Source organism: Trichosurus vulpecula, chromosome 8, assembly GCF_011100635.1.
Source record: "Trichosurus vulpecula isolate mTriVul1 chromosome 8, mTriVul1.pri, whole genome shotgun sequence".
Taxonomy (NCBI): domain Eukaryota; kingdom Metazoa; phylum Chordata; class Mammalia; order Diprotodontia; family Phalangeridae; genus Trichosurus; species Trichosurus vulpecula.
The window spans coordinates 185,306,800-185,320,348 of NC_050580.1; the positions used below are offsets into that span (position 1 = coordinate 185,306,800).

A 13,549-nucleotide genomic window follows, 5' to 3' on the forward strand; every position below is an offset into this window, starting at 1 on the left:
GGTAGGATTTGAGCTGGGCCATATGGAGAAGTAAGATTCAGACAGGAGTGGGGAGGGTGTTCCAAGTAGGGGCTAGAAACAAGCCTGATAGATATAGTGGGCTTATTCATCACATATATGTTTTCATTGTAATTTGACTTTGACCATTCTAATGTTTGTGGAAGACTTTTTACAGAAGGATAGGTTATACAAAGGTTCTTTCTCAGCCCCATCTATCTGCCATCCAAACCCAGCTAGGGGAAGTATATGTAATGCTTGCTTAACAAAGTAGTGACTGATGTCTGTTCCCATCCAGGACTCAGTACATCTTTATTTATAACAACTGCCTCTGTGACCCATGTGACTTTGTGGCTTGCATGCTGAAAGGTAGTCTAGATAAAAGGGAGCTTCCAATTGACTTGATGAAGTTGTCATCTGGATTGTGATTGAGCCAGTGATGCCAGGAGGTTCCTGTACAGCCAGGGACTTTTGTCAGGACTTCCCCTGCTGCTAGAAACTGGCCTTCTCTTTTTAGTACTTTTTTCCCTGTCCTCTTTAATAAAAATTTGTTTTGTTTTGTTTTGTTGTTTGCTACCATTTTGTGGTACTCATTGTCTTGTCCATATCATAATTTGGACCTAGGTTCTCCAAGGTGACAATCATGAATTTTTGGGTATGGTAGAAAATAAGGAAGAATTCAAAACAAAATCACTCATGAGTGTTTCCTGTTACCTGCTTTCCTTTTATTTTCAGAAGGTGATTATTAATCCTCATATTCATTCTGCCACTTTCTGCTACAGATATCAGCCCTTTATGTGGACTGTGAGTCACTGGTCCGAGCCCTTCAAGAAGTGCCTTTGTCACTCCGGCTGAATGTGGCTGCTGAGTTAGTCCAGGTAACACTCCTTCAAACGTACTTAGGTTTGGGGACAGAAGAGCAGGAAAAAGGGGGCTTTATCTTTGCAGCTCTCCTGCCAAGAACAAATGCCTCACGACAGTTGTTTTGAATTCACTTTAGCCATCTCTGATGCTTGATGTTTCATCGACAAGTTATTGCGTGCATCAAAAGTTATATTATCCAGAGGCTCAGGGGACAAGAGCCTGTGATCCTTCCTGCACTGCACTTTTCTTTCTTTTTCAGTTGAGGTTCTGCAGGGAATATCATCTCTGCCACTTAACAATCGGGTTTTGAGAATGAGGGAGAAGGACCACAGGATTAGGAAGAAGAGAGTCACAGACTATTTGATCTAATAAGGCTTTAGAGTTCACTTTAACCCAAAGAAAAGCAGTTATCAGCTGAAGCCAGAGCTGATAGTAATTGGGGGTTGGGCAGAGACAGGATGAAAAGACATGCAGCGCTATGCTGCAGCAGATCTGCTTTCATTTACAAGGGACCACATTTATTAAACATTGAAGCACACCTAGATGACAAAGACGTTCCCTGAGACACAAAGGAAGTTGTTTGTGTTCTTTGAAAACATAGGCAGTTGCAATGGGGAAGGTGTTAGAATAAATGTATAGCTATGAGAACAGAACTTTGGAAACTTGGTGAAAAAAGCTCTCAGAATAAAATCCCATGACTTTGAAGGGGCACTTGAATAGTGGTCATTGTGATTGGTATAGTATCAGTTACTACATATGAAGAATCAAAACAAGGAGAATGGAGGCCGATTATGGCTTCTATTTGGAACACTGGTCAACTCTTCTTTGTATCATTCATTAAATGTACTATATTCACTTTCCAATGACTTATTATGGAGGTGACATTCAATTTTTTTTAATGACATGAAGATTTATGCATAAAGACATTATTGAGTGAACACAGATGTAATAGATACATTGGACTACCAAAGGTAGATATGGCTTTTCTCATGTAAATCTTGCACAGTGCAAGTTGCAAACCCTTTCCCTGTAAGTTATTTATAGAACCCCATTCAATCTGATTCAATAGTTGAGGTGGGAGGAATGTTTTATGGATGTATGCAGTTTAGTGTGGAAAGCCTTGACTTGAGGGGAATGTTTATTTCACATGAAAAAGATTTGTTTTACTGCAAACCCAATATATGAGCCAGCAATGTGAAATGGCTGCTAAAAAAAACCCAACAAAACAAACCTGATGCTATCTCAGCCTGCATTAAAGTGTAATGTCCAGGAAAAGGTAGAGAGTAAGTCTTGTGGAGTATTCTATTTCAGTTCTGGGCACCAAGTCTGAGGAATATATACTGGAGCTCCCCCAGAGAAAGATTAGTAGGAGTGACTAACTGTTTTTTATATGACATTTCCAGATACTGATTGCATAGGGATATTTAACTTGAAGAAGAGAAGATTTAGGTGGCACATGATACTTGTTTTCAAGTATCTGGAGGGGAGGTGGATATGGGGAAGAGGCATTATTAGTCTTACTCCTGTGGATCCAGAGGGCAAAAAGTAGGACCAGTTACAGGAAAACAGAAGCTCAATTTAAGAAAGAATTTTCTAATTGTCTAAAAGTGCTATCTGTCTGAAAGCTGTCTAAAAGTGCAGTGAGTTGTTTTCTGAGATGAACACTTACAGTGATGGGAACTCAGGGTAATGGCTGTCTCACTATGAGTTGGGGAGGAGAATTTTTGTATTAGGTGGAGAGTTTTACTAGATGAGCTTTCAGATCTCACGCTTCCTAATAAGACACCATAGGTATTAAATGAATCCTAAGGCATTTTTGCACATGGATTTGCCAAACCAGTTTTGACATTTAAACAGTCTCAGCCAATTTAAAAAAGGAACCAAACTGTGTGGAAGAGTAAATGATGGGTTTTCATAGAACTAGAGAAAATGTGATTCCCCTCAGTTGCTTTTTCTACTATGCTATTTAGCTAGGAGAGTGAGGCAGCAGGCAGCCCCTCTTGTTGTGTTCCCACTTACACAAGTATAGGCTGATTCTAGGTGGTATCACAAGTTCTCTCAGTCAACTCAGTTATCTGCTTGGTTCTTAAGGCTGCAGCTCCTCTAGAGCTTCCCCAGATGAAATCAAAGAAAATGGAAGATGGCAAGGGGCTGGGTATGCAGATGAGATGGCCCTTGGGGCCAGGCTCTGATGTGATCTCTGATGCTGCCAGCCGTCCAGTGCCCACGGGTAAAGATGGACCTAGGCCATGCACTTCAGAAGCTTTTCAGAAAACCACTCCACCACTGCAGCAAACTGTCGACCACCTAGATGAAGAACTTGATCTGTTGCTAAATTTAGATGCTCCAGTAAAAGAGGAAGATAACGCTCTAACAGCTCAGACATATCAAGATACCAAAGCTAAAAAAGATGGAAAGAGGGTCCAAGAGGAAAATGGTATGCCTTTGATTTTGTTTTTTCCTTCCCCTGTTCTCTTCTGATTCCTTTATTTTGGTTTATTAGTGCAAACAGGCAGGCTTGTCCTAATTCCATCTTGCATACGTAGTCTTAATGGCATTTGATGTTGATTCAGGGTTGTATACTGATATCTATCTTTGTGCTTACATCTCTGCTTCAGTCTGAGAGCATCCTCCCCACTATAGAGATAGCCCAAATACTGTTGCAGATTTGATTATGATCTTCAACCTAAGGCTTTAAATTAAACCCCTCTATGCTTAAAAGTGTACTAGGATACATTGAGCCCCAGGCTTATCCCTTTTGTATGTAGTCTTTTTCAGCATCGGGCCTTTTAGATATGTACCTGAGCAGACCCATCACCCACATTTCTCCATTAGAACACTCTACCAGTATCTTCTGGAAACTGTTTCCCCCTCATTGCCATGGGCTTTTTGTGGACTTGTACTTTTTATTTTGTTCATATAGAAGGTAAGAAAATAATTTGTCTCGGCTACAATGAAAATAAATGGGACAGACTCCTGGGGCAGTTTCCTCTTTTTCTCATTGAGTATCAGACACCTCATTAACTTCCAGAGTTGCTTCAAGGGAAAAGGATGAGATATCATCTGGCTATTGATTCAACAAAGGGGAATTTGTGAACCTCAGTTTTAGAATTATACAACTTTAGCCTACTTAGTCCTCATTTGCTTGGATGTTCTGTTTCAGGAGGGCAGGAATGATCTGCATCAGTAAAAAATCATTTATTTATATATACATGGCATAAAAGGCACAAAAGAGGGCCAACTTGTATCATGGAACAAACTGTAGGGAAACCTTACTAATCCTCAGATACAGATTAGTGAAATGTTATATTGTTTTTATTTCCCCAGTTCCTGAAAAACTCTCTGTGACTGAAGAAAAGAGTTTGGAATCTGAGCTACCACCATGTACATCCAAAAATGTTACTGAGGAAGAGCTTGAAGATTGGCTGGACAGCATGATTTCTTAAAGAAAAAAATGCCTGCAGAGATGGAGCTGACCTGTTACTTATGGGTGGATTAAAAGAAAACTGTGAATGAGGCAATCCTTCAGGAAGAGCTATTTATAGCACACCCCCAAATCAGTTTCCAGCATGGTTATGGTAGTATGCCTCCCTCTATATTTCAGACAACAGTTGGCATAATAAATTACAGAGGCTCATTCCAGTCATTCTTTCTGGCATAGAATTCTAATAACCCAACTTTCTTAAGCAAGTGGAATGCCATCTCCTATCCCATGGGCTTCCCATCTGCTGAGTAAAATCCGGGTTCCACCTAGTCCCCAGTGTTTGTTTACAGCAAATTAGGTGCTGCTGAATAACAGGATGTGACAAGAACAAGTTATGATTGGTACCTATATGCATTTGGGAAAAATAAATTATAAATGCTGGTAAAACTACTTTTTCCTCCTCCTGGGTGTTGGGTCTTTTCTGCCTCATGTCATTTCTCTCATTTTTCATGTTATGGCCATAGGCAGAGTAAGTGGTAAATTAGATGAGGCCATACTGGGCTTTGGTTTGTAATGTTTTATTGCAGGGGCACTTCGTTTTTATTTCAGGAAAAATGCCTAAATGTAGCAGATTCACTACTTACAAAGGACCATGAAGCATTGCTTGATTTTGGCATAAGATTTAGATTTCCAGTTTCTGATACAGTACATTTCTTCTAATAACAGCTACTGACTAGCTGCTATCAACAGGATCATATAGAATGGATAACTTTCAAGTGCAGTTTCATACATTAAAATAGAAGAGCAGTACAACTAATTAATGAAACTTTCCATCTAAAACACTAACATAAAAAACTTGCATAGCTATGTCTACAGAAATTTTAAGGCACTTAATCGATATTTCAGTGTCGATAAAGTGTTGAGTTTTCTCTATTTCTTTAACTGCTTAAAGCTTTTCGAGCTGTATCCGGATACATTCACTAGCAAATACCATGGGAAAAATTGACTGTAGTTAAAACATTTTTTAAGTTCAGACCATGAGTAACAAATGGAGACATCATCACTTGATATTCAGGTTCTTTTAAAGTTTCAGATATTGTGCATTTAAGACTAAAAATCTTCTTTAGCCCTTTTGACTGTTTCCAAACCCATAAAGGGTGATGGGATGCAAAACCATGCCAGTAACCTAACTCTGTTTACAATTCGAAAGTAAGTTTTTTGACACAGATTCTTTCCTTAAGTATAGATTTTGTAAGTCTCACAGCGGAGGTCTGTTAGGCACAAAAAGCCTAATCAATTTCAGAAGTCAAAGATTTATGACAGGTTCTTGATAAAGAAGTGTTTCTCAAACATGACTGCTGAAGTGCTATACATGGGTGTGGCACAGAATTCCTTTTGTGGAGAGTTGACCGTTTATGTAGTACCTCCTTTTATCTCATTACTCAGTTATCCGAGCTGATCTTCATATTGTTTACGAAAACAGTCACCAGCTGGAAAGAAATCCCAACATCTTTCTTGGTACATCTTCCAGACATAAGATTCCTGAAATAATTTGAACAAAGGATACCTGTTTTACATTCTTGTTCCACATACGTGCATTCCATTACCTTCATTTTTCTCTCAGCTTTATTTTCTCTTTTCACTGTGGGTGAGACTTAGACATCATAGAATTTTGTTGGAACCTGACATTCATAATGGGAAAACAGGAAAGCTATACTGGCCCCCCTTATACTTTATCCCCATCACGTGTCCACTTTGATGACCCCTATGACTTTAATTCTTCTCAGATGCCCCTACCCTACATGCCTATATGTAAGAACAATGTGAACTCAGGTTTTCCTTTTTGTGCCTACACTTACCATTAAGAATCATTTTAACTCTTTGTACAATCTAAAGTGTCCCAGCTCTCCAGGAAGTGGAAGATGTTATGTGATGGCACCCTGGGCTGATGGGAGGGTATAAGTGTGGAGAACAACCTAGCTCCTTGTTTGTGTATGTGCTAGTTTCCCATGGCTTCAGACATGGGTTTGTTTTGGTTTCTTCCCATCTTTCTTCTCGGGATTCTTCCTTCACACTTAGTCACAGATGATTCTGTCAGACACAGAATTCTTTTCCTGGATGCATCTTTTTCATGCATATACACCCACCTCTTTTCTCCCTCTCATGTTTCAATTCTTCATGTGTTCTCCTTTTCTGAATTGGGACCCCTCTGTGGTTATTGTTGATGTGATACAGGTCCACAGGCACGGCCCAGCCATGTTTTATTCTCTTCCTGTTTATGGCAAGCACCTTGCCTTTGGGTCCATACCACTCCATTTTTTAGTTTTGGAACCATAATCAAATCAGCACTGCCATTAGAACTAGAAAGGGCATGCCAGTTCACTCCCCAATGATTTCACTCACCAAATAGATAGCTTCTCTCTTTTTTCCTTAATCTTAATTTTTAATTACTTTAAAATTAAATTTTATTTATTTCAGTTCCAAATTCTATCCTACCCCTTTTCCCACCCATTGGGAAGTCAAGAAAAACAAAACCCATTACAAATACATAGTCATGCAAAACAAATTTTCACATTAGCCATGGCCAAAGAAAAAGTTGTTTCAAATTGTACTCTGAGTCCTTCAGTTATCTCTCCGGAGGTGGATAGCACGTTTCATCATGAGTCCTTTGGAACTGTAGTTATTCACTATGTTGCTATCCTTACAATATTTACTGTTACTGTATAAATTGTCCAATAATCACAACTCTCCAAACCCAAACTCCTCTATGCAGACTGGCTCCCCCGCTAGAATGTAAGCTTATTTGAGTGTACTGTCTTCACCCTTTTTTGTATCATAAAGCTTAGCACAGTGGTTAACATATGAGAAGCACTTCTATAAATATTTTCTCATTCATTCAATACCTAAGTCTGTCTCTTATTCTCTCATCCAACTTTGCTCTGATTATTATGTGATCCATTTCCTGCTTGCTCTTCTCATCCCTGATCATGGGGGACAGTTCTATCCAACTCTGGTTCTGCTACTGCTCCTTAAGGCTAAAGCACAGAAGGGGCGGATGGTGCTACTGAACCCTGAAATGAATCTTATGTCCCTTACTAGAAAAAAGCATGGGGGCAGGAAAAGGAACTAGTGAGGATTAAGAAGTTAAATACGAGTGACACTTCTTATTTTAAGACTTCTCACAGGTCTTAGTTTACAGACCCACCCAATTAAAGATAAAATAACAGAGATACATTCACAAAGAGTTCATGATTGAAAGATGAGTTTAACCAAGGAGATAAATGATAAATGAACAACCAACCTTCATTTATGCTTTAAGGGAACTGAGTAGTCTTTTCCTATTCCTCAGGAAGACTCTGCATGTGTGTGTGTGTGTGTATACACACTTACATTAGCCTAAGCAGACAATGTGAATGATATTTAAAAACATAATTTCTCTCACCTGACCTGTGTGTTCTGTTTCATCTTTATTAATCAGGTACATCAGAAAGAACCTGAAATAAGAACAAGACAAGTAGAAAAACAAAGGGAAAGAATATCAGTTGAAATTCAGGAAACCAAAGTTAGCTTAAACCAGTGTGTATATTTATATGTGTGTTTCAGCATGAACCTAAAGTCTTCTTTACCTTTTCTTTATCCCTTTCACAACTAGGGTAAGGGACAGAAAGAGGTCATAAGGTCTAAGGACTCAAGAATTTATTTTCAAATGAAAAAAAAATTATTAAACCTCAAAAATCAGAGTACTCAACTTTCTTTTGAAGAATACCTGCTTTCCATTTTCTCAAACGTTAGAGGCAATATGTGAAATGGGATACTGAAGCTCAGGATAAGGTAGGGAAGGAGATAGTTCTTGACCATAAAGATATTTCTTTCATAAAGCCTTGTTTAAAGGAGGACTTGGTCATTCTGAGATCTCAGGCCTAAGGACACCAAAGCTAAGGAGGGGAGGAGCTTATGCTTGCTCCACATACAGGATATCTTTTGGGTGTGTTCCTTTCTCCATCCTGGGATGCAGCTACAGAGTTAAAACTGAGTATTAGTTTAGTCCAGCTCTCAGGGGGTCTTTCCATTTGAAAACCTTAGAACAATCAGAGATCCCAAACCCCAGGGAGACAAAGGCCCATTGAAAGGCCTATGCTTTGGGAATTCAGAGATTGGGGGATATATATTTATTCCATTTGGGAAATGGCTTCTGGTTATGTCTCATTGTCCATCATCTTGGAATGAAACTAGCAGTAAATATGAGTTCAGTTTGGAAAACCTGAACATCAGTTATTTACTGAACCAGAGGCTTAGAACCTCCCGCCACTATCACCTTGTTGTGAGTACCAGGCCTTAGAAGCTGAAGTCACCACCCTTGTATTCCTAGGGTAGGCATAGTCCCAGCTCCTGCTCCCACTTATCTCTAACTTTGGGGTTCATGTCTATTCACTGACTTCCTAACTCTCTACCATAACCCCACTGCTCCCCAGTACTTACCCTCCTCTATTCTGTAGTCCATTGTGTCTCCTAGAACTTCTGCATGACTGTTGGCAAACTATCCTTGATCCTAGATCTCTTCACCTCGTACTCTATCCCATTTTCTGGCCCTGAGGGCAATTACTTTCTTAGGAAGAACCTGCATATCTGGCCACCTTCTCCAGTGCTGGCTGCTCTTTTCCTTAATTTCTTCTGAATGGCCATTCCAAACCCATTTTCCTTTTCCAGCTCAATCTCAGCACATCACCTTATACTTTGCTAAGAACATATAGGCCATTAGTTCCTCCTTCCATACTCTGCCTCAAACAATATCTATATTGACCCAATTTACTTTCCTTCAAATGGCCCTTGTCTTTGCCATTCAACTCTAATGTTTGGCCGCTTGATCCCCTCCCCTCCCCATTTCTTCTGGCATCTTGCCCTTTTATCATTCCCTTTCTTCTTAAGTATTAGATGCTTTCCAGCTACCTGCCAGTTTTCCAAGGTCTCCCTATACATAAAACTGACTTGGTCCCACCTTTCCCTCAAATTATCATCCTATATGTCTTCTTCACTTTACAGTCAAACTCCTAGAATAATTTATGTTTGTTTTTTGTATTACCTTATCTCTCACTCATTTTGCAGTGCTTTAAAATTTGGCTTCTGACCTTACCTCTCTACTGATAATACTTTATCTCCTCTTTGGATTTTCATGGTATTGCTCTTTCTTTGTTCTCTCCTCCTAAAGGTCTGAATGTTTCTTTTCACTCTCCTTTGCTGGATCATCATCCATCTCCCAAGAAGTATAGGTCCCTCAAAGACCTATACTAGGTTTATTTCCTAGGCTCCAATTCCTTCTTTCCCTTTAGTTAATGATCTCCCAGGGTAGGAGGAGGGAAGAAGTCAGTGGGTGAGAAGAGACTGAAGATGAGACCTGAGAGAGTGATCAAGGGGACAAACTCTCAGAGGGCAGAGATGATGAGATCAAGGGCCATAGATTCAAGTATCAACTCTACTTAAATGATGTCTGAATTTCTTTCCTGAGTTTTTTTTTTAGTTCTATATTGCTGTCACATGTCTGACTAGCATCTCAAATTTATTGCCCCCTTATCCTAAACCTCGCTATTTCTTCTGGGGGCACCATCATTTTCCCAGTCAACTGGGTCTGCAACTTCAGAATCATCCTTGATTCCTCATATTTACTACCCCTCCTCCCCGTAGCCCCCCATTATTCACTCAGTTGCCAGGTCTTGCTATTCATCTCCCTTTGCCTTCTACGTACTATAAGTTTTCATCAGCTCTTGCCTGGACTATTGCAATAGGTTCCTAACTGGTCTTTTTGTTTTCAGTCTCTCTTCTTTCTAGTACATCCTTTACCTAGCTACCAAAATAATCTTGCTAAAATGAAAGTTTCAATTCTGCCGCTCCTCTGCTCAAGGACTTCACTGGCTCCCATTTACCTCTAGGAGAAGAAGCAAACTCTTAAGCCTGGCAATTAAAACTCTTCATAATCTGGCTTTATTTTACCATTCACTTATTTTACATGCCAGCCAAACTGGCCTCCTTTTATTTATACAATCTATTTCCTCTCTCCACTTAGTATCCCCCATGCCTGTAAATGCACTCCTGCCACAATTCACTTCTTTCAAGTCTCAGCTCAGGGAGCTATAGGAAGCCTTTCCTGATTTCTCATCTCCATCCAAGTTGTTCAGTGTTTTCCAATGGAAAGAATATTGGACTTGAGTAAGGAAGATCTGAGTTTAAATCTTGTGTTAGACACTTATTTGCTGTGTGACTCTGGGCAGGTCACTTCAACTCAGTCAAACTCAGTTTCCTCATCTTGTGAAATGAGAATAAATAATAGCACCTAAGTCACACAGTTGTCTGTTATGAAGATCAGTTAGATAATGTAAAAAAGTACTTTGCAGACATCAAAACAAATAAAAGTTAGCTATTATTCCTCCTGAAATGACCTTCTATTTACTTAATCTGAGCATAGGTTGCTCTCTGTGCTCAAGTACGTCTAGTTGAGTCCCAGATATTATTTTGTTTTTGCCTTTCTATCCCTAGCACCTCTTACACAATGGCTTTCATGTAGAAGCAGCTTAATAAATATGTTTGCCCTGGAGGAAATCATATCCTAGAACAGAGGTTCTTAACCTGGGGCTTGTGATTTTTTTTTTCTTTTTCATTCTGCTTTCAGTTGCAAATTGTCTTCCCCCTCCTCCACCCACTGAGAAGGCAAAAAATATAATACTTCCTACACATGTGAAATCATGAAAAACATATTTCCCCATTAGCCTTATTGTGAAAAAAGAAACCTCAAGAAAAATAAAGAGAAAAAAAACATGCTTTAATCTGCACTCAGAGCTCATTAGTTTTCTCCCTAGAGGTAGATACATTTTTCATTATGAGTCCTTTGGAATTGTTGTGGATTGCTGTATTTGATCAGAGTAGCTAAATTTTCCACAGTTGATTATCTGTGCAATTGCTATCACTGTGTATGTTGTTGTTCTGATTCTTCTCATCCTACTTTCCATCACTTTATATAAGTCTAACCAGATTTTTCTGAAACCATCCCCTTATCATTTATTACAGCACAACAGTATTCTATCACAATTATAATTGCTTAGCTATTCCCGAATTGATGGGCACCCCCTCAGTTTCTAAGTCTTTATCAACACAAAAAGAGCTGCTTTCAGTATTTTGTTTATTTTGGTCTTCTTTCATACCTTTGGGGTATTGACCTAGTAGCAGTATTGCTGAGCCAAAAAGGGTATGCACAGTTTTATGGCCATTTGAATATAGTTCCAAATTGTTCTCCAGCATGGCTGGGCTAGTTCACAACTCCACCAACAGTATATTATTAAGTGTACCTACTCTCGCACATCCCTGCCAGCATTTCTCGCTTTCCTTTTCTGTCATCTTAACCAATTTGATAGCTGTGAGGTGGTACCTCAGAGTTGTTTTAATTTGCATTTCTCTGATTTAGAACATTTTTATGAGACTATTGATAGCTTTGATTTCTTCTGAGAACTGCCTATTCATATCCTTTGACTGGGGAACAGCCTTGAGTTTTATAAATCTGGCTCAGTTACATACATATGTAAATATATATATATACACACACATACACACATGAAATGAGATCTTTATCAGAGAAACTCACTGTATATCCCTTCCCCCAACAGTTTCTTGCTTTCCTTCTCATTTTGATTGCATTGATTTTGTTTGTGCAAAACCTTTTAAATTTTATGTAATTAAAATTATCCATTTTATCTCCTGTGTTCCTCTCTATCTTTTGTTTGGTTATGAACTCTTCCTCTATTTAAAGATCTAACAGGTAATGTTTTCTGTGCTTCCATAATTTGCTTATGCTATCACCCTATATATCTAAATCATAAATCCATCTTGAGCTTATCTTGATAGATGTTGGTCTATTCCTAGTTTTTGTCAGACCACTTTCTAATTTTCCTGGCAGCTTTTGTCAAATAGTAACTTCTTGTCCCAATCACTGGAATCTTTGGGTTGATCAAACACTAGGTTACTGTGTTCATTTGCTTCAGTATGTTGTATACTTAATATGTTCAATTGATCAGTCTGTTTCTTATCCAGGACCAAAGTATTTTGATGATTACCGCTTTGTAGAATAGTTTGAGGTCGGGTCCTGTTAGGCTTTCAAATTGTGGTACTAGAAATGACTTTTGAGAGTCCCTTGGACAGCAAGGAGATCAAATTAGTCAATAGTTAAAGATATTAGTTCAGGCTATTTGTTGGAAGGTCAAATACTGAAACTTACATACTTTGGCCATACAATAAGAAGGCAGGACTCATTGGAAAAGACCCAGATGCTGGGAAAGATTGAAGGCAAAAAGGGGAGGGCAGAGGATGAGATTGGATAGACGATGTCATGGAAACAACATAGAAGGGCCTGGTGTGCTATGGTCCATAGGGTCACTAAGAGTTGGACATGACTTAACTGTTAGGCAACACTGTTGGGCAGCTTTCCTTTATATTTTTTTTCATTAATTCCCTTGATTTGATATACTTGAGCTCTTCTTCCTCCAGATGAACTTTGTTATTATTTTTTCTAACTCTATAAAGTTTTTTTTTGTAGTTTGATTGATATAGTACTGAATAAGTAAATTAATTTAGGCAGTATTGTCATTTTTATTATACTGGCTCAGCCTATGCACAAGCAATTAATATTTCTCCAATTATTTAGATCTGTCTTTATTTGTAGTGTTTTGTAAATTGTGTTCATATACTTCCTGTGTGTGTCTTGACAGGGAGACTCAAATATTTTATATTGTCTGCAGTTATTTTAAATAGAATGTCTCTATCTTTTCCTGTTGGGTTTTTTTAAACTGATAACTGTATTTTGATATCACTGATTTTCTTTACAGTCTTATCTATTTTATTTTATGCATTTAAAAGCATTATTCTGAAAGGGGGTCCACAGGTTTCATCAGACTAATAATAGGTCCATGTTACAAAAAAGGTTAAGAACCCCTGTTCCAGAGGAATGGTAGCATACATAGAAATATCTGCACTACTCTTCTCTTGTTAGTAACAATCACATCTTTCTTAGTTAGTCAGTCACCCATCTCCATCTCTATGAGAAGCCTGGGGGTTGAGGCCATTCAGTCTGAGGAAGTGAATCCCATACCAATACCCTGCCTTCATGGGGAAAAAAAAAGGTTGGTATGCCTGTGGTTGGTTGTAAGACAGCTAATCTTTTTATCAGAAATAGAGAAACAGGATTTTCAGGCAACAGAATTTTCCTTCCTTGATTTACTAGTTGTA

The 13,549-nt window shown here is 38.7% G+C and overlaps 2 protein-coding genes across 2 annotated transcripts in view; one reads left to right on the plus strand and one right to left on the minus strand.

Annotated features, from left to right (window-relative positions):
• Positions 1 to 4,735, plus strand: part of AVEN (apoptosis and caspase activation inhibitor) — a 220,991-nt gene extending 216,256 nt beyond the window's left edge. The window contains exons 4-6 of the mRNA XM_036736676.1: positions 780 to 875; positions 2,953 to 3,298; positions 4,189 to 4,735. Of these exons, the coding sequence (XP_036592571.1) occupies positions 780 to 875; positions 2,953 to 3,298; positions 4,189 to 4,307 (561 nt within the window). The 3' untranslated portion in view covers positions 4,308 to 4,735. The remainder of the gene's footprint in view (positions 1 to 779; positions 876 to 2,952; positions 3,299 to 4,188) is intronic.
• Positions 4,736 to 5,708: 973 nt separating this feature from the next.
• The window catches only part of RYR3 (ryanodine receptor 3), a 633,352-nt gene continuing 625,511 nt past the window's right edge, over positions 5,709 to 13,549 (minus strand). The window contains exons 104-105 of the mRNA XM_036736677.1: positions 7,728 to 7,779; positions 5,709 to 5,827 (exon numbers count right to left, since the gene is read on the minus strand). Of these exons, the coding sequence (XP_036592572.1) occupies positions 5,732 to 5,827; positions 7,728 to 7,779 (148 nt within the window). The 3' untranslated portion in view covers positions 5,709 to 5,731. The remainder of the gene's footprint in view (positions 5,828 to 7,727; positions 7,780 to 13,549) is intronic.